This window comes from Aulonocara sp. 'chitande type north' Nkhata Bay, linkage group LG18, assembly GCF_057382095.1.
Source record: "Aulonocara sp. 'chitande type north' Nkhata Bay isolate Kocher_YH1m ecotype deep benthic linkage group LG18, A_spYH_male_GT1.1, whole genome shotgun sequence".
In the NCBI taxonomy this organism is placed as follows: domain Eukaryota; kingdom Metazoa; phylum Chordata; class Actinopteri; order Cichliformes; family Cichlidae; genus Aulonocara; species Aulonocara sp. 'chitande type north' Nkhata Bay.
In genome coordinates this window covers 13,658,790-13,680,191 of record NC_141361.1, presented here as the reverse complement: position 1 = coordinate 13,680,191, position 21,402 = coordinate 13,658,790, and the positions used below count along the sequence as shown (strand labels likewise).

At 39.9% G+C, this 21,402-nt stretch overlaps 1 protein-coding gene across 1 annotated transcript; it reads right to left on the bottom strand.

Annotated features, from left to right (window-relative positions):
- Nucleotides 1–981: 981 nt before the first annotated feature.
- On the bottom strand, nt 982–21,040 carry slc71a1-2 (solute carrier family 71 member 1-2). Its single transcript, XM_086271383.1, has 12 exons — nt 20,732–21,040; nt 17,826–17,921; nt 14,052–14,114; nt 11,223–11,350; nt 10,974–11,088; nt 10,669–10,887; nt 9,078–9,191; nt 8,125–8,196; nt 7,178–7,290; nt 5,358–5,455; nt 4,176–4,333; nt 982–4,067 (listed from the first exon to the last, which is right to left on the bottom strand). Exons 1-12 carry the CDS (start codon nt 20,816–20,818, stop codon nt 3,855–3,857), a joined length of 1,476 nt encoding a protein of 491 aa, XP_086127509.1. The 5' UTR covers nt 20,819–21,040; the 3' UTR covers nt 982–3,854.
- Nucleotides 21,041–21,402: the final 362 nt, after the last annotated feature.

Genomic DNA, 21,402 nt, shown 5'->3' with positions numbered 1-21,402 from the left:
ACAGGTGTGCCTAATAGAATGTATGTCTAAGTAATGGCTGTGACCAAAAAGGTCAATTTCAGACAGGTTAACGGGAGTACACATCGTGAGATACGGCAGGCAGCGCTGGCTGTACTTCCATCAACTCAAACCTATACTGTTTAAATCTAGAGCCAATCAGAAGAAAGCTGGGGTAGTTAGGCTGGCTTTATGGAAGAATTAATGAATCTAATAATTCTCCTTTCGAACAATTTTATCCACAAGCGCTTTTCAAAAGAAAACAGTAATTACAAGTAAGGCTTCAAACAGGAAACATTGCTTTATATTATGCAAATACTCATTAATCACATTAAGATTTGAGCATTGACCCAGTAAAACTTCATCATTCACACAGTAATTCAACAAAATGATGGGCAAGTTATTAGCTGCTAATTGTAAGACATTAAATTCCCCTACATTACATTGATAACAAAAATAAATTATTCTGGCCACTTTATCACATTCTTTTATTTTGGATTAATATCACATTTTGGGTTTTTTTGTTTTTTTTACATATCCCGCTTTGCATTCACTGTTACTCAGGGAGAAGACTCTAAAGTTTCTGCCAGATGTAACTACCGCCTCCATGTGGATTTAATTACAAATCCACCACCCATAAATGAGCTCAGGTCAATGCACGACTATATACACAATGTAGGTGGAGGAGGCATTAGTGGTACCATTAAGCTTCAAAGGGCAGGTTTACTAAACCAACAGCCAGCAAACTCAGAGCATTACATTACAAAACAAAGGGGGGGGCAGTAATATAACAGCAAATAAAGCCCAACAGGAATGCTACCAGTTTATAGTGAGATTCACTGGGATTTAGCAGCCGTTAACTATTGGATCATCGCCTTAAACGAAACGACCGAGTGATTATCGCTGCTCAGACTCTCACTCACTGCCACATTAACACGATTTCACCTGTGTTACCCACCCAGAAAACAGAGGCAACCTGAAACGTTTCATTGTACAATAAACCTTTAATAAATAGTTTATCATTAGTTTCCCATATTTACATTAATAACCACCATTTTACTTACTTAGGTTGCCATACTCATTTCTTGGCTAATTTTAGGCACACAAAGAGGGGGGGTTCAGGCCACAAACCACATTGTACTAAAAACAGGAGTGGCTAGCAGGTAATTCTGGAGAAATATATAGTAATTATAATAATTGCACCATACAACCAAATTGACCAAGAGGTGGCCATCTCCTTGAGGAATAAATATATACATTTTTCTCTAGGTACAGGTGATCTTTGTACATTTACAGTCGTCTGCTTGGAGGCTGTAGGTGTGCACGTGGGTGGTGGTGGGGGGCTGGTGCAGAATCTTACCAATTTATGCAGGATCTGATTTTCTGTTTTTCCAATTACATGATTTAAAAAAAACAAAAAAAACAAAACATCCCCTCTTAAATGACAAAAACCCCTTGAGGGTATGTGTGGTCAACATGTTCAGTTTCATTCGAAACATTCAGAGAAATCTGGGAAAAAATATGAGCTTAACAAACCATGGTGAAATGCTTGTTATTAAATGAAGACAGAGGCTGGAAAAAAAAATCCAAAACAAACATAACAAAGGGGACACATGGACATTTGATAATTTCCCATCCAATTTTGACAATTAATCCTAAAAAATGACTGAAGTTTTAAAAAGCTATTAAAAAAAAAAAAAAAAAAAAAAGCATTAAAACTTAAATCTTCAGTCAAAGAAATGAAGACGAGAAAATAAAAAGAACAACAATAACACTCAAATCACACAAGTGTACATTCACACACACACAGTACAAAAGAAAAAAGCAAATCAAGAAGATATGGCACTAAATACGTGTTCATACAGATGTTAAACAGCATGAAACCAGTTGTTAGCTACGAGAGGCATTCACAAATCAAAGTTACAATGTGGAAAGGTGGCGATGTATTATGTGAACGAAGGGAACGCAGTATTGCTGATCCAAATGACCGAAAAAAGAAAAAACAAAACAAAACACACAAGCACCTCACAGGCATGCCAGGTACAGACAGCGCCACCTGTTGACAGGGGAAAATAAAAAACAAAAAAACAAAACCAAAAACATGGCAGCAGCGGTTCAGACCTGCAGACCAACCCAGAGACATCTGCAGGCATTGACGATAATAAAAATTCAGGGCTTACACTTTTAAGTGGATTTTTTTCTTCTTTTCTCTTTTTTCAAACTAATGAAATCTGGGATGACTGCAGATTTCTCAATACTCTCCACATCGACACAACCTCCAGATTTTACTTTGCTTCACTGTTTGAGGATGACATCAACATTTTCAGCCATCTAATCCACTACTGCTATTCGTTTCTGCCTCTTAGGTGGCGCAGGCTGGCATCTGCAGAGCTTCTACATAAGTTGCCAGACACGTCTGTGAGGTGCTTCATGTCAGGCATTTGGAGAAGCGTGGCCTGCCTCTGAGTGTACACATGTCAGGTTAAACGTCAGGGACTATATGACACAGTTATGATTCTTATCCACCACTTTACGCCACACTGATTACCCTTTGTATTTACTACTGCAGCAGCATGGCTGATATTCTGCTGAACCTAATGATATCAATTCAAACAGTCAGTGCCGACACCGACATCCTGATAGCAATGCTCCAGCTCCAAATGGTCCAGAGGCTTTTTAAAAATAAAACCGTGTCTCTGTAAGCCTCAACTTGATGGTGATAAACGTCAGGAATCAAAGTAACAGGAAGGGCATGAATACAAAGGAATAAAAAGTGTGTAACGGCTCCGATGGGAGCAATAGCACAAGATTACAGAGCCTTCTCAGACCTCGGTCTTCATACAGGTTACGTAATGTCTCCATATATATCTTAAGTGACTTCAAGGCAACATTTGTTTCTTGAATAAAAACTTGAAGCACAACTAGCCTTCAGTTTGAACAGAGAAAAATATACAACCCAAACTGTACTACTAATCTAGAGAATGGCAAGTAAACATTGAAAAACCATTTTGAGCTAATAAAGTGGTCTCTTCTAGTCATCTCTCTGTAAGAAATTTGATATTTGAACAAAACCTGGTCCTAACAAAGCTTTTTGTATCTGAACTGGTTGCCAACCCTGACTGCAATTAGGCAACGCCTCTCCAATACTGGTTTGCAGGCTCCTTTCACAGGTTTAACAGCTGCTGCGCTCCCACAGAAGAACAACTAGAAGAAGAACTATGTTTCCTTCTTGGATGCCTAAACAGAGCTGTAGTCATAAAGACAAGCATCAGAACAGAAGTTAGCTTGTGAAAGGGCGTTCGTTACGCTCTTCTCAGACAAACGAAGGTGCCACTTGGCTAACTAAAGAGGAATAATCAAGAGTCACACAGGTATTTAGTAACGTATCAGAGATATATCCCCACTCGCACTTTAAACCCAAGTCACTTCAGTTCTGTTTCGCGCCAGGAGGGGGGACAAGCTGTTGTGTGCTCCACTGTTACAACTTCAGACAAACCAAAGATTGGAGTCCAGCTCAGTCTCTCTCACACACACACACACACACACACACACACACACACACACACACACACACGGTCTTCCACTGCAGCCCTGATAATGCTCGACACACTTTCTTCACACAGGGTCTTTAGAAAGTCCTCACAATAACCCAGCTATTAGAAAGAAAAGGGCTGCTAAGGAAGGAGCGCCCAACTTTGTGCTGTGGACAGCAAAACAGACAAACATCTCTTTGCGGCACTCGAGTGTGACGTGTGCCTGAGGTGTGTGTGTGTCCTTGTGATAAATTATGTGTATCTGTCCATGTGTGCAGGGCATTTTGAGGTGGAGCGAGGGAGTCTGCCCCCCCTGAGCTGAGGTTATACGCTGCTGTCCTCCAGCAGCGGCTCCTTGCCCTCTGCCCCGCTGCCTTGCGGGCTGTGGGAGTGACTCTGTGCCCCGTTGCTGTGCTTCTTGTAGGAGCCAGGCCTCATACCGGGACCCGTGTGCTCCGGGATGAACAGCGCCACCAGCAGAGACAGCAGCACTGAGCATGCACCAAAGAGGAAGGGAGGACCTGGGATGATGGCACTCTAAGAAGGAGAAGACAACACTTTGGTCATTATGGAGCACATGAATAAGGAAATTCTGTATACACATCCTTGCAGATGGCTTTAATGTTATCTCTGATTCAAGCTCACCTCATCAGTGGGGTTGGCCATGTTCGGTTTGGCACCTTTCTCAGAGCCGTCCGTGTCGGTCAGCTCCACATGGAATAAGTAGAAGATGAAGCCGTAAAGAGCAGGACCCAAACCGTTACAGAGGCCTCGAATTCCAGTGATCATGCCCTGAACAACACCTGAACAAGACGCATATGGAAAAACCTTCAGTAGATCCCCCCACAAAAAAATTGGAACGCGAAACACACAACATTCAATCAATAACATTTAAATGGACACAAGTTTCTGGTTCTGAACGGGTTAGCTAATGCATTAAAACCACTGACAGATGAAAGGAATTATGTTGATCATTTATTACAATGATATGTTCTCTCCTGGCCCTTGAAAAATATCAACCACCGACCTATATACTGTAGACGAGCCACTATGTGGAGCATAGCTACCCCTCTAATAACACAAGTACACAGCTGCTCCCTTATTCACAAGGGGTTGCAAGTTTGATTTGGCCGACTTTCCACACCGGATGCCCTTCCTGATACAACTCCAACAGGATTTGTATCTCCTCCTGGGATTGTACTGGAGGATCAATAAATATGATGATAGTGATGGTGATAAACTGGGCCTCCAGCTGCATCTGAGCAGTTTACAGTGTCCAGGACCTCAGGTGAGGAAGAAGATCAGGGTCATGATTGTTTTTTTGTTTTTTCCCCCCCCCCCACAACAGTCACAGGGTGAGCTCTACTGTATCGCCATGTGGCAGAACATCCTGTGGAAACAACCCGGACTCTGGTGGGCTGAGGCAGCAGTTTCAGGCCATAATAATACGTTGCTTTGCTCAACACTTGCCTTGATCCCCACACCTTCTCAAAAATAAGAAGCGAGTTGAAAGGTCACCACTTTTGACAGTACACACATTAACTTAAGTGCAAGTGGTCAGAACAGGATTCCCACAGAGATCTAAAACTGGTCTTTTCCTGTAACCTTCGATCATATGTGCTCATATTCACATCTACGACCAATAAAGAATCACCAATTAACCTAAAATAGATGTGTTTGTACTGTGGGAGGACGCTGAGTGCCCACAGAGAACCCACACAGACACGGGGAGAACATGCAGACTTCAGGAAAGACCACAGTTGGCCGATATTTGGCAACAGGCATGTTTTTGTGCATCTTTGACCTCTGTTCCGATGACACTCTCACCTTGCTGGTCAGGGTCCGCATTACGGGACACAATGGCGCTGATGGCGGGGAACGTAATGCTGGACATGGCAGCAACGGCTCCAGCTGCCCACATCATCCTACAGTCACCAAACACAACACAAAGATTTTACTTGCCTAATACTTTAAGGAATAAATTGTGAAATATGCACTTTTCTGATGACAAAGCTAGTTTTAGATGAAGCTGCACTTCCTGTTTTATTTGAAAATCTAAACTTCAACAGTGTGTCAACGTGCATTTCATCAGAATGTGATTTCTATTCTGATTTTAAAGGCAGATTTTTTTACCCTTCTGTGAGCAACATGAGGATTCTCCCCTTAATATATGACACAGCCAGTCTAACCTTTATTTAACCCGATTTAAAGAGTATTGACCAAAGCTCAGAGGAGCAGCAGAGAGACATGCTGAATGTTTTCTTTCAGAATCAATAGATATTATAGTCGCCCGTCTTCTCCTTCAGGCCAAAACAACATGAGAAACTGAAGCTGCTATGACCACACTTGAAGAGAAATGAAACAGAGCGTGATCAATGTGTCGGGGTGGTCGTTTATCGAGTTCTTCATATCAGCAGGTTTAAAGCAAGAAAAGCTTGAAATATTATTTTTCATTCATCTGACTTAAAATAAATCGATTAATTGTTTGACTGAGAGTCAAGTGCAAGTTTGATAGGGTTAAATATCTACACTTTTGTTTTAACGTCTCACAATCAATCATTTATGTGTTCAAAGAGTCACATAAAAAAATATTACATCTTATGTTTAAGTTACAATAGTAGCATTAGGTAAGCCTCTGCTTCCCTCTAGTGGTCTCTCAGGGTAGTGAAATAGGAGTGCCAATAGATAACTAGCTGTAGTACAAAGTTGTTGTTTTTTCTAATTTATCTGCAAAAATAAGAAAAGCTTTTAGTGTTAATGGAGAAACAGTCCTGATATGCAGATGCTGGTTTTAACGATAGTAAATGTAATTGTGCTGATTGATGAGTAAATTAAGTGTTTCTGATGATTTCTTATTATTTTAAAGTTAAATAAAGACAAATAAATGTTTTAAGTTTTCTCAGACATTTAATACTTACTTGTTTTTATTTTTTATTTTTAATCCTGAAGGATTAGAACCACTGTCACAAAAAGGGCAGGAAATGATTTGTCAAGATAAACTTCCTTCCCCAATTCTTTGAAATCATAGGCACAACAGTTATTGTATTTCATTTTGTGTTGAAGGGGTACGCCAGGTATTTGCATGTTTTCAGATTGTGGCTGTTTTATAGTCCAACTGTCTGTGTTAGGACACCTGCCAAAAAAGACCACGCCCAACTGAGGCAACCGTGTTTACGAGGTATAAAGAAATTCAACCCACATGGATTCATTACAAAGGGGCTATAAGTATGCTTTTAACACTATGAAGTTGGACATTTTAGCACTGGAGTCTACGGGAACCAACTGGCGTTTGTAGCTAGCATTGTAGCTAGCATGGCCACTAGAGGAGCCGCAGTGCTTTTGCACTCAGGCGTTGGCTTCATTTCTTTAACTCTCCTCCGTCGCATTTGTAGCCCTGCTGTTCTGCACACAATCAGCATTACAGCGGCTGGATGGTGTTACAACATTTAACCGCAGTCACCAGAGAAACCATGCTACACTCTCAACCCGGGCTCCATGAACACACACATTACACATGGAGGAAGTGAAAACAAATATGAAATACAACTACACGTTCCAATTTTCAACCAGTAGGATCTTGGTGACCTCAAGTTCTGCTGATGCGAATAAATGAAGAAATGTGAGTGTTTGCATTAGGAAATACTAACCAGGGCTGAGATCCAAAGCCATACCAGGCCAGCTGGAGGATCTGAAAGCCGAGGCCAAGCAGGATTGTGTTCTTATTTCCTATAGAGCGCATCAGGATCCCCAACACAACCGTCTAAGGGAACACAAAACATAAAGACCCAAATTATACCAGGCACTGATCAACAACAATCAAAACCCACATTAAACTTAAACAGCTTCTCATCCAAGTCCTGAAACGCAGCTGAAATAATTATGCATGAATTCAAATGAGAGAAATTTTGTTTTCGTCTTCTTTTACATAACACTCCCCCATGTTTTTCTTGACGGCACGGCTTTAAAAGTAATGTAGGGAGCAAATTGTACAGACAATGTGGGTCCACAGAGTCACCATGTCAACCAACAAACTAAAAAAAAAAAAAAAAAGTGTCAGAGACCCCAAAAATGATGTTTTAACAACTCTAACCAAATGGCTTTTAATGCCTAACCCATCTATGATTTCAACTTGGGTCTCAGGAGTAAAATCATCATTGCCACAACAAATGCCTCCAACCCCCAAATTAGGTATTTTTTTGTGTGGAAAAGAATAATTTGGTGGACATCGACAGCAAAATGAGACCGCAGACGGATTGTGTTCAGGAACATGAAAATAATGCTGGAAAACTTGTGTTCGGGAACACAAATCAACAAAATAGAGACTATAAGAGATAGTAAGAATAGTAAGACAGCGCTGCATTAAAATAAAAGCATAAATGAGAGAAAAAGAAATCCGATCAAAATAGACCAATCAAAGTGGGGCAACATGATCCAAAAGCCAGTCTATAAAGTTTACAAAGACAGCATTTTGACTGAGAAAATAAATCAGCCAGTAAAAAAAAAAAAAACAACCAAAAAACAAAACACCGTCATGCTTAATGGAAGTAAAGTAGAATGATTGATATCAGATGTAAATGTAAATAAACAGCAGTACCTGAGCTAATATTGAGAGGATTCCCAAAACAGCGATGAAGGCAGCCACTGTCTCTGAGGAGAAGCCTATGACCTGAGGGTGAGAGAGAGCGTTGAGCTATCGCAGGTTAGGACATGAACAATAGAGCACAGATCTTACCATAAAACCTTCAATTGTGTGCACATTGGAAGAACAGGGTTTGGTTGGAGTCTTCAGTAACACTACTTTTTCCTCAGAGAAAATGCGTTCTTTACATTCCTGGTGTATTTATGCTAAGTACACCAGGAGTGCTCCCTTTTATTTCCATCAATGCAGACAGCAGAGAGGGGACAAGGGGTGTGTTAGCCCTGGTGCCCCAAAACGACAGCGTCGCTTCTTCCCCCCACAAAATGAGCCTGCGTGTGAAGGACCTGCCTAACTGGTTCACCTGACACCGTTTACACAAACTAAACAAACCCCCACTCGAAACTTTCAGTTAAACAGAAACAATCCCACAGCTGCTCCCGTATGCTCCTGCAGCATAATGAATGAAGCCGTCCACTTATTTCTGCTAGGGTGTAAAGCAATGATTTTCCTGTGATAGCATTTTGTGGAGAAACCTAATGAATCTGCTCTAGTTTTAAAGAAACGTGCGGCTCAGCAAACCTGTTCGGCCAGTCTTGGAGCAGTGGAAGTGAAAGTGTGTGGTCAGCAGGTTTCTCATGTCCCTGAGCTTTTCAGCCTTTAATTACCCAAAATGTAAAATAATAAATTTTATTGTCCTCAATAAAAAACAAACAAAACAAAACACCCCCCCCCCAGTATACTATATTTTACACTTTTATAGCATCTCCTTTATGCTCCAGTAATGCCATTTTTATTTAGCAGCTCAGTCCCACCAAGTGGTTGTGATGTGTCTAAATTTTGCTTTGGTGTATATTTCAGGCATTTGTGGTCTTTCTGGAAATGTGTGAGGAAGAAAGTTTGGCGTTCACCTGTCTGAGATAGAGGAAGAAGCTGGAGTACTGGCCGGCCTCAGGGAGGTAGGAGAGGAACACTGTGATACAGATGAGGAGCACCGTAGAGTCCTGGCCCACTTTACGCAGAGACTGACCAAGAGAGCAACAAGAAGAGTTAACATGAGCAAGAATTCAAAACAGGAGTGGTTTCTGACATGCTCGCTTAATCAAATATACTTATTTATTAAGCCATAAGCTGCAAAGGCTGTGAGGGCGATAAGGGTGAAGTGTTCAAATTAAAGCTTTACTTTCACATGTGCTACATATATACGCTAACATAACTTTATCTTAATCTGCAAACCATCAGCAACAATGATAACGACTCTGTAATAAAAGGACTTTTTGAAGACGCTGTGTGAAAATGAGAGAAGTCCATAATCTGCACATTTAAACAGATTGTTCTGTTAAACAGAGGAAATGTATTCCTTCTGTTCTTAATGGACATCGAAATATTTCATCTGAACATGTTTTCACTGGAAAACTCAAGAGATGGGAGGAAAAACGCCACAGCGCAGTGCCTTAGAGCAAAAACAAAGTTTGCATTCAGTTTGACACTTTGCAAGTTTTTGCTGGTGGGAATGAGGTTCTAGGAATAATTGGACAGATTTGCATTAAAATGCTAACAGACATTGGCGGTCCTAGCCTGTTTGGCGCCCTGGGCGAACACTCCCTCTGGCGCGGTTATTGGACTGTACTGACTAAAGTCAGAGTGTCTTTTTAGCATTATGAAAAAGCTCAAAATTGGACATCCACATTGTATTTTCACAAATACATATTGAACTGAGAAAAGTAAAACTGGGAGACATCACCTAGATGTTCAAGAAAATATCACAAGCTAATCGAGATCCAGATAATCCTCTTGGATCCAGGGATGCAGCTCATGCATGTTGTCAATGCTGGAATTATCAGCCTTGGTATGAAACCTCAGACTGCTCTTGTTTACTACAAATTCCTCCCAGTGTTATGTGTTCACAGCAGCTCAGCAAAGTACTTACAGAGTAAATTTGCTACTGAAAAGATTAAGTTTGGAAGAGACACGATTCCAATAATCCAGACTTCGAAAGTCTCAAGGAATACATATCGCCACACAACAGTGGATTTAAGCTTTCATAACTACACTGTGAAGTTATGCTTTAAATAGTTTAACAACTTTAGGTAAATCATTTGTTTTCTTGTCAGCAGCACCAAGATCTGAGAAGTGCGCAACCAGCAGCTAAATGATTAAATGCATAATTTGGATTTTTAAAGATTATTATTAATGACTCATTTAAAAAAAAACTGTACTTTTTGTGTTGTGCTTTGAACGTAAAGGGTAGTTACTTTTCTCATTATTTCTCACTTATTTCAATTAATTTATCACTGGTTGTGAATCACAGTGTTAAGTGTTCTTTCAGTTTAAGGCTCTTAGCTAAAATTAGAAACATTCAATTATGCGTGAAGTAAGTGTTCACACAATGTTTTGTGTTTTTCTTTAAGCCAGAGACTAACAGATAATAAATCACACTGCTGTTGTGTTGGCCCAGCCTGTACACTGAAATTTATCAGTAAAGATTACTGTGTTACTCACAGCGAAGGGGTCTGCCTGTTCCCAGGAGATGGGCGCTCCCCATGATGCTGGCCTCATCTTCTCCGGCAGCGACTCTGGTACAGCCATCAGGATGAAGCAGATGTCGAGCAGAGCGATGACTGTGGCCAGGATCACAACTAAGGTGTCACTGTAAGCCTCAGACAGGTAGGCTCCAATGGCTGGGCTGGTAACCAGGCTTGCTGCAAAGGTAGCTGATACCTGAAGGAAAGAGGGAAAGAGGGATGAAATAATTGACAGATTCTTAACTGACACCTTTGAAAAGCTTTTGAAATGTGCCTCCTTACCAAACCATAAGCAGTGCTCCTCTCATGCTCTTGTGTGATGTCTGCCACATAGGCAAAGATCACAGAGAAGGTGACGGCAAAGACACCGGACATCGAGATGACTGCAAAGTACCACCTGAATAAAAGACAAAAGCTTCACCTGTGAGCATACACAACAGCTAAAACTACAGATTGTTTTGGTTAATGTTGATCAGTGACATGCTGGCGTTTCAAAGCTTCAGCACTGAGCCGTCGGTATACTGCACTCACCATGGACTGATCTTCATCAGCGGAATGGGCGCGCAAGTGAAGAAGACTGTTAGCAGCAGGAAGGACTTGCGTCCCCATACGTCTGACAACGCTCCAATTAGTGGAGCACTCAGAAATGATAACAGGCCCTGAAAAGATAGAGGGGAACAGAGGAATAAGATACTGCTGGATGTGTCAGTAATGTTACTAATGGGTAACCTTCACTTTCAAGAACATGCACACACTGTAAACAAGAACTCAGAGTTTCAAAACTGTAAAATAAGTCTCGATGACTGAAAAAACTTTTTCCATATTTGGCAGCAAATATTCAAAATATGCTGTACTGGATGAGAATTTTTACTACAGAGACTCCAGCTTGGCTCCAAATTGAGTCATCCAATTGTGTCAAAACGTGCCTATCAGCTTTGTTGAGTTGAAGCAGCTCCTGAAGCACTTTAATGTTCCCCAGCAACATTTTTTCCGCTATTTACAAATTCGCCACTTTGTAAAGAGTCTATTTTTCTTCATTTCCGGAATTACTTGAAGACTTCTTTGGATTATTATTAAGATAAACAGTGATAAGAGAGGGGCGATTAAAGAAATCGATGCTATATTGTTAGGTCTTCAATCTCCTTCTTTCTCCATCCTTAAAGTACAGTGGGAGAAAGACCTTGGGATGAATATAACAGATGAACTCTGGCAATCTTTTCTCCATGCGGTACAATCTTCTTTGATATGTGCCAGGCATGGGCTCCTCCAATTCAAGGTCCTACACTGATTACATACCTCCAAGGAAAAGTTAGCCAAGTTCTATCCAGGAGCTGACCCCCTGTGTAACAGATGTAAAGCAGAAACAGGTTCACTCCTTCATACCTTTTGGACATGCCCCAATCTTCATAACTATTGGGTGTCTATATTTAACACCTTTTCAGAGATATATAACGTTAAATATGATCCTTCTGTTCTAACGGCTATCTTTGGGGTGATACCTCAAAACATCACTCTGCCAAAATACTATTCGAATTCTATTGCCTTCGCTTCACTCATTGCAAGGCGCGTTATACTTTTAAGATGGAAGCAGGAAGCTCCTCCCACACATGAACAGTGGCTTGCAGAGCTCATGAGGTTTTTGCACTTGGAAAAGATGAGATGTACACTGGCAGGTTCAACCACCAAATTTCTTAAGGCATGGCAGCCATTTCTAATGTACATGGAAACATTTAAAATGACCACCTTATCATGACCGGATACCATATCTCTATATCACTATCATATTTAACTGTACACTGAATGTCCCTTATACATTTTATTTTTGTGTTTGTTGTTGTTTGTTTTTAGTTTTGTAAGGATTTCTTTGGTTTATTTTCCTTCTCTTTCTGTTATCTCTTGGGGTATTATAAATACTGAACAGCAAAGTACTGTATGTTCAAAGTTTTGCTATTAACATGCTGCTGTGACTGAAAATAAAATTATATAAAACTTTTTCCAGCTGTCTGTGAGTCATCCTCAGTCCCTACTTACTCCTAATGGAAACTTTAAACCAGAGCAAACAAAATAATAACAGAGCGCTTATAGCTAGCTGGCTGGCATGCTAAATCTAGAATAAATAAAGACTTACAGGCCAACACACGCTGAGAACCGAGACCATCTTTAAAATGCTGTGACCTGTCATAGAGGAACCTTGCTTAGGATTGAATTTAACAAGCTTTGCAGTTTTGCAAGGAAAAATTATTGGGCCACAATTCTTAAATCCTAGTAACCAAAAACTTGAAATGATTACAAGCATGTCCTTAACCAATCTGTAGATTATTTTACGCTACATCACCTTTGAAGGAGCTTCATTTATTCTTAGTCCAGCTTGGGAACCTGCTACAGTTACTGGACAGCTTGCAGTCATATTTCAACATGGAAATACACTGATGGCAAACATGATGATGGACACTGATTGGGTTTTTATGGGAACTGGCCACTTGGTGCAGTAACAATAATGAAAGATTTTAATGGGGTCATTTAAAAACCCTGTTTGTTTTTCCTCTTTTGGTACTTTTAAATTGGCTTTGGTTTTTATTTCCATTCATATATCACTTTGTTTTGCACGGCTGCTGCAGAAGCCTTGAGATATATTGACAGTGATGAAATTAAAGTGAGATTATAGCCTGCTTTAAAAAAAGAAAAAAAAAGAACCCTAATTGATTACACTCAATTTAATTTTGTGAGATATAATGTGAAGGACAGATGACCCTTGTAATGGTTGTAAAATCATTGTGAACTACAAGGTCTTTGTAAAATGGTTACTGCACAAATCTCACTAAACTTGCGTAATGTACACATGAGCAAAAACAAAAATTCTTCACCTTTGGCTAAGCAATGACATATGAAGGGGAAACTTATCAGCAAACACACACAAAAACCAAAGCACGCTTAAAGATTGAGGATACTCTTTATCTGATTAGTGGCATTAACTGTGCGATTGTTATCATTCCTCAAGTGCCTTCTATATTTGCAGATTTAGAAATCCAATAAATCCACTAGTACTTTTTCTTTCAATAACAAGAAACATAACCAGATATCTATAACATTTGTTATATGTAGTTATTTATGAGTCCTATGCAACTTCAACACTGATAAGATGGTTAAAGGGTCTTTCTCCCATTTCCTTATTTATTTATTTCAAAACAAAAAACTCTGCTGCAATAATTCTGATGTAACACAGTCATAGACGTCTGAGCATTTTCCAACAGCTTTGAACATCACACAACCAATCAGAAGGAAGGACAAGAACCAGCTGTCTTATAGTGAGACACATGAATCGGACCAGTTATTGTATTGTCTTGTTGTGCTGTCTCTTACCTTCACACCATGAATGAGCCCATTCATCAGGAATGTGTGCTGGGGGAATGTCTGGTGTAATACCTGCAGAGCAAACACACATAAAAGTAAATTAAACCACTTTATTAACACTGAATTAAGCCTGCAGAATTATGGCAAGAAACATGATCACAATTATTTAGGGGGAACACTGCAAATTTTATTATTTAATAAGATTACTCATTAACACACAGATGGATATTTAAAAACAAAACCCCAACAACCAACCAAGGCACAGATTTAAAACAAACAAAAAAACAAAACGTATTTTTCCATGATACCACAAACCGTTGTCTCCCTGCTACACTGGTTACAGCAGATGTAGTTTTACAAATTGCTGTCACATATAATTCTGTAACATTATTTTTTCTGCTTGCCATTTCATTCAATAAAAAGTTTTGATGCAGATCTTCAAGAAGGGCCATTTGAAATATTTTATTTATTTTTACTATGAATGCTGTAAATGTCCATTTAGAAAAGGGATCATTTTGAAAGGTCCTAATTTCATGTTTTGTTATTGTGCTGGAAAAAATCCTCCACAAAAGGTCAAGAGCTGCTGATAGGGGGAGGAAAACCAAACAAAAACCCAGCCACCGCAAGAACGTCTGCACTACGACGTCCTTTCCTGTCAACAGTGCAATCTTGTTTGAAAGGTTAACCCGGGCAGAATGAAAGAACCATCTGGGCAGTCGCCCTTGGAAAATGCTTGGATAAGGGCACACTTGGTTGATTGGATGAACAATGTAGCTGCTTTGCATGTTTAAAACAAACAGAAAAAAGATCCCAGAGACTTCACTGTCACTGAAAAAGGTTAAAACTTGCACAAAAAAGGAGGGGGAAAAAAAAGACTAAAGAATTTGGCACCTGGCTTTTCCCCCTCCTTTTTTATTTTTTAATGGCTTATTACAACATGATTCAATGCTCACGTTGAATCACACAATAGACAAACTTGTCTTCCCATCCACCTGTGAGCACTAAACACAATCGAACTGCAAATGCGCAAAGATCATAAAGGCTCCAGACAACATGCTCCCGGTGGTCCCTAGTAAATCTGAGTTTTCCTTTCCACAACAACTGACCCGAACATGTTGGAGTGCCCACATTTTATTCGGGAAGGAAACACGATGAAGTTGCTTTTGTTCTGCTTATGTTGGGAAGATAAACTCACAGCCTCATTTGTTTGAGCAGTCAAATGACCTGCAAAGTTTACTAAACTAATAAAGCTTCCAGGGTTGCTCAGCGCTATGCTGACTACAGTTTTGTGTTTTTCTTTAGTTTTTGTTTCAAATTTATTTCAAATGTGTGTTTTAAGTTTCACTTTTAGTAACCACGATGGGTTAGACTCCTTCAGTTTAGTTTTTATTGGTTAGAAATGTTTAGTTTCACTTTTAGTAACCACGATGGGTTAGACTCCTTCAGTTTAGTTTTTATTGGTCTGAAATGTTTAGTTTCACATCAGTTTTTGTTGGTTTCACAATCACTGTTTGTTATAATAACAGTATACTACAAACCAAATGGCCGAATGTCATAAAACACTGCCATCTCAATAAATTCAAAGGCATCTCAGGTTGAAGGTGCTGATATATTAAAAAGAATTTGTCAGTTGAATCTAAACTAAACTTTTAATTTATTTTGGTTAACCTAAACACAATATTTTCTTAGTTTTTACATTTTTTAAAGTCTAGTGTTCATTTATATTCCAGCTAACTAAAATGACATCAACTACTTGTTTGGTTTAATTTTAGTTAACTATAAATAACCTTTGTCCTCGGTGTTATCATCTCCAGAGTGGAGTGGTTAGAGACTGATCAACAAAATGATTATTTCTGTTTTATAGCATATTTGTTTCACTCTGCTCTGTTAAGAGTAAATGTTTACCAATTTGCTAAAAATCAAGAATCTGCAAATAAAGCTGAAAAAAAGTGGGAACTGTCAGTCTCTGTCTCACTCTTGAGATTAAGAAATTCTTTTGTAGGGACTTAAAGGGCTTAACAAAATTAGTAGACTCCACCCAGTGTAATGGTCGAATATAATAATTCTTGTTATCCATGAATTTTTTAAACAACAACAACAAAAAGAGAAATGGCAAATTACAGTCATTGACTTGCATTCCTGAAATCTGTTTGATTCATTTCTAAATTCTCAGAGAAATCTGGTTTTCTAGCTCAAATCTGAGTGTAAAGACACGACTTCAGTTCAGTTAATTTAGTCATTTTCAGTTTTAAACAAGTTTCTGACTTATTTCTCTCTGGCATTTAATTTACAACAGGTGATCTAACAAATTTGTTAAGGACTGTACCTAGCGTGTCTTTTGATGGCAGGAAAAATCCACTATTTTTTTTCTGCAAGTCCAAGAGTAACCCTGTTAAATAAACATGATCTCAGTATTAACCAAATTAAATGCAATTCTGATTTTTGCCATAGTCAAGCAGCTCATTATTAGTGGGTGCAGAACGGAAACAGGCGTTCAGATAGATGAAGTTCACAGGTTTAAAGTCCACGGCAGATATGGTTCATTGACACTGGCGCAGGAACAAGCAGTTTAGGACACGATGAGCACAACTGGGACAACAACAGGATCTGATTATTGTTTGGGGGTACTGAGGGAAAGCTGATGGCAAAGCTAAGAATCCCCTGTTTTCCTCTGGGAGTCAGTTACCCAACACACACACTCTGAATGCTCTGTGAAGACTGTTGCTGCTGGATACTAATGAAGCAGTGCACTCACTGGGAGCAGTGGCTCTCATCTTCAGGCGTCCTCTGATTAGTCTAAAATGCAAATCCTGCCTCTGTCCAGGGATTGTGAAGGCAACAGCCCTCCCAATCCACCCCACCCATCCAACCAGTAATTAATGCTAAACAGTTACACATACAACAAGCTCCTCAAACAGGAGACTGCTGTGAAGCATGTGTTGCGTAAGCCTGTCTGCTTTACATCATGTGGCTCACAGATGTTTACTCATTATTTGTTGAGACACCAGTTTCTCCTCACAGACATTTACACGAGAAGGAAAAGGAATGTGCACAAAAAAAAAACCCAAGGAGAAACTAGAAAGGAAAGAATTCAGTAAATGCCGAGTTTGGCTGAAATGTGAAAAGGCAGGGTGAGAAGAATGAAAACTATTAACATACAATCCCCCGTTGGTGTGGTGTTGTTGCAGTCCTTTGTTTCACCAGGAGTCTACAGGCTTGATGAACACACAATCCCTGCTGGTATAAACTAAAGTACTTCATTGGTCTCAGTCATCTTAGCCCTTTATTTATTTAAAAAAAAATATGAAATTGTGCAAAATACTTCTTGATTGAGACATTTTAGAGAGAAGTTCCTCTAAATGACGCTGTTCAAACTGTGAGTCAAATACTTGGAACCACCCCACGCTGCTGTGTGGTGCAGCGAGGTGATTGTATGGTGTGGTTTTCCGGGCTGACGGCACCAACCAGCGACCCCCTGATAAGCCTTTTAGACAAAGAACTAGTGCTCAGACAATACAACACTTTGGTGGCCTTTTCATATTTTTCAGTTCGTTAGCTGCTGGCAAAACATCTGCCAATGCACATTCACAAAAACCAAAACCACGCCACCCTGGTCTTGCTCAATCGATTGGAGATTCAATTATTCATAGACACCAATGGTCTGAGAAATGCCACTCGCTGGCTGGGGTTTTAAAGGAGGAAAGGTGGGTGTGTTAGACTATAAACAGTTATGTCAGTATACATAACAGAGTGTGTATGTGCATGCGTACACTCTAGGCTTACCGTGAGCATCGGGGCAGTGAGTAGACCCCATGCAAAAAACTCCAGGAAGATGACCACCACGGCATGGTAAACACTGGGCTCCCCAATTCCCTGAGGCTGAATGGAGACAAACACAGACATACAGGTAGAAAGGCGGTTAGATGACAAGCAACAGAGACCGTAACATGCATTTAAGTGCCTGTTTGTGGGAAGACATTAACAAATCAAACCTAGAGCTGGAATCTGCTAAATGATACAGACTCCACATCGCCTGATTCTGTGGAACAACCCACAGATGGGTACAAGAGTGAAATTCACTTCATACCCTGTATTTGAATAAGTGTCCAAATTACGGGATTTTTTCTTTTTGACTTGACAGATACACTGCTAAATAATTGTATTTCATATGCTTTTTCTGCATAAAATGACTACATTTACTCAACCTGACAATGATTAGGAGATTAACATGCACATAAATTATGTGAAAACTATAAATAAAATAGACTAAAGGACACTTACTGAGTAAGAAATGTTCCTTTTGTATTTTAGCCTGCAGATAAGTAAATGACCTTACAGATAACCTCAGATTGCTTCTACTTAAACTAGCATTTGTTTTCACTAGCAATAGCCAAGTTATGAGCAATATTTTGTTACCAACACACTTCTCTGAATGCACTTTACAACAGGAAGTTGCAGTAAATGATGCAGCGTTCAAATCTAAATTGCACAAGCTGACATGAGCAAAAGAAGCACAGTGGTTACATTAATGCATTACATACTTACAACATTAAGACACATCTATACTGCTTTGCCCTCATTATGAATTGCACTAAGTCCAAGACAATGACCAGAATGTAAATCAAGAGGATTCGTTTTTACCAAGAGATGCGAGGTTTGTCTGGAGCCTACTAAATGGGTTTTGACATTCTCGCAAAGTAAAAATCTCCAGAATCGTTTTCTTTGAAGTGGAGTTTCATTTCCTGAAGCTTAAAATTGATTTTTCATTATCAAACAGACAGAAATAACAAGAAATGAACAATTAAGGCAACTCTTAGCAATATTCAAACCAATCATGTTAACCACCCAAAATTCCATTGTAAACCAGGGGAAAACCCAAGTTTACTCAATCATAATTTACTAAATTCATAAAAATTTAAATTATACAGTTTGATTTATCAGATGACATAGTACAACAGTTAGTATTTTAGCTTACTGGGTCACTCTTAAAATAAAGGCCTAGATCTGTAATGAGTAACACGCAAATAGAAATCCCCTTTGCCTTTTATAAAAACCACATCGTGGGGAGGAAGTCACTATATTCCAGCTCAATTTAATCTTTGCAAAGGTGAAGATGTCGCATGATGCCGTGTACATGGACACTGAGAACAAATTATGGCAGGAAATGACTTTGTGTGATAATTGTAGAAACTATAAAATACGCCAGCCTAAACCGAAAGACTCTTGTGCGGTTTGTAATTTCCCAGCATACCACACTAGCCTGCAGGCCTGACAGGGGCGTAAATCAAATAAGCTCCCACCCTTTTTGCTCCATCACAACTGTATCCCTGGGATGCCTGCTTCTCCGAGAAAATGAAGAACAACATCTAACTGTGTCACTGAATGGATGCAGCAACTTCTCCATTTAAATGACACCCTGCCTCGCATTCAGAGCTTAATGCACTGCCATTGACTAGGGAGTCTAATGCTATCATTCACTCCTGCTCAATGTTCATAAATGAAATCTTAATAGCTGAGTGGTCAGAACCAGTCACAGCCACAGTAAAGACTGATTACAAACATGGAGCCTGAGTGGAAAAGAGCCCCATCAAGTAAGGTGATCATCTGAAGTGGTTCTCCTCATTATGATCACAATTGTTAGTCTTCATATGGATTTTCAGTATGTTTGGCATTACTGTCCCACTGATTACGTAACCGGTACAGATGCCTCACTGAGTTTATAACAGCTCCACCATACTCACACTGCCAGCAGCCTAATTTAGGAGAATCACCACCATCTACAGTCTACAGTCAACAGTCAAAACAAATTTAAATGAATCACCTATATAATCCCTTGTATGGGAGTTGCCCTTTAGTCAAGGCAACTTTATACAAATATCCAAAATAAAAAAATGTCACAACATTACAGCTTTACAGGTGTCAATAAACCAGAGACAGGAGAAAAATATGGCAATAGGGCCTGACTCACCAAACTCTGGACAGCTAACGTACACTTATCCTACCTTACATCAGATCGGGATTGGCTCTAAATCCGGAAGCTAATACCAATGTTTTTAGTTGTCCGATGTTGTGTTCTGCTTGTTTTTAACCAACATGACAAACCCCATGTTTAAATATGCTGCCCTCACCTACTTATAAGATTAACCAAGTAACTGCACATTAGCTTTGTACCGCATACAGCACCTTAAAACTACCCAGATGTAACTATTCAGCTAGTAAGGGCAAATAAAAAATAAGCCCAATTAAACACATATGCTTGTAAGCTAACGTTGAGCTAGTCCCAGCTGGTACTTTTAGTGCCACATAATTTAAAGAAACGTGAGTTCCTATTAGCATTAATGTAGAGTGAAAAAGCTAAAAGTAAAGGTAACTGAATGTCTGCTTTATCAATAAAAGAAACAGAGCTAACAACGGTATCAACGACCTACCGTTACCTGAGCTGACGTGTTAACAAGCAGCTAACGGAGGCCGCTAATACTGGAAATGCTAGCCCACAGCTAGCAGTGTTAGCCCTCCCAACACCCAGCCTCCGTTAACGGTCAACGTTGCCCGCTACCACCGACAGCCGCAACAAAAGCTGCATTACCTCGCGTATTTTCACGAAATAAACACACCAGCACAGGCGGCCGAGAGCCCGTTTAACTCAATGGCAGGCTAACTTACGGGAGATAAATAAATATTTAACTCACCCTTCCTCCATCTTTTATTATAATTTTCTTTGCAAGAAGAATGCTGCGGTTCAGCCGCTTCTTCTTCTTCTTCTCCCCCGTCATCATTAACTTATGTCCATTCTTGGGGTCAGAGGGTCATCGTTGCGCCAATCAAAACCAAAAAAACCCACTAATTTCGCCTCCTGGGCTCATCGCACTTCGGGCAAATCGGCTCCAGGAGGCAGCTAGCAGCGAGCTAACTATTTTGTGATCTCTCCTCCCCACCTCACCTCAGCCTGGCTTCCTGTACTAGATGTCAACCCACCCCTTCTGGCGCAATGACGTCCAGCGATTGGCTGTCTAATACAAGGGCGAAGCAGAACAGGGCGTTGGATTGGCTCAGATGATGTCAACGCTATCGATCCTCACACGGTGATTTGTGAGCATCACATCGCGGGTAACAAAGAGGAAATGCTTTATTTGGAGAGTGACTGTGTTTACGAAGAAACGTAAACCGTGTCTGACTACTTCTTCGAACCCAGTGAAGAAAATTCCTTTGGAGGAAATACGTATTCAAACTCAAAATATTTAATGAACATCATACTCTAAAGATGGCTATTTTATTAAACCTAGGATTAAGATTGTGTAGTATGCATACTAAGTTAGCGATTGTGCGTGTGTGTAGTATAGATGTAGGTGAAAGTTTGGTT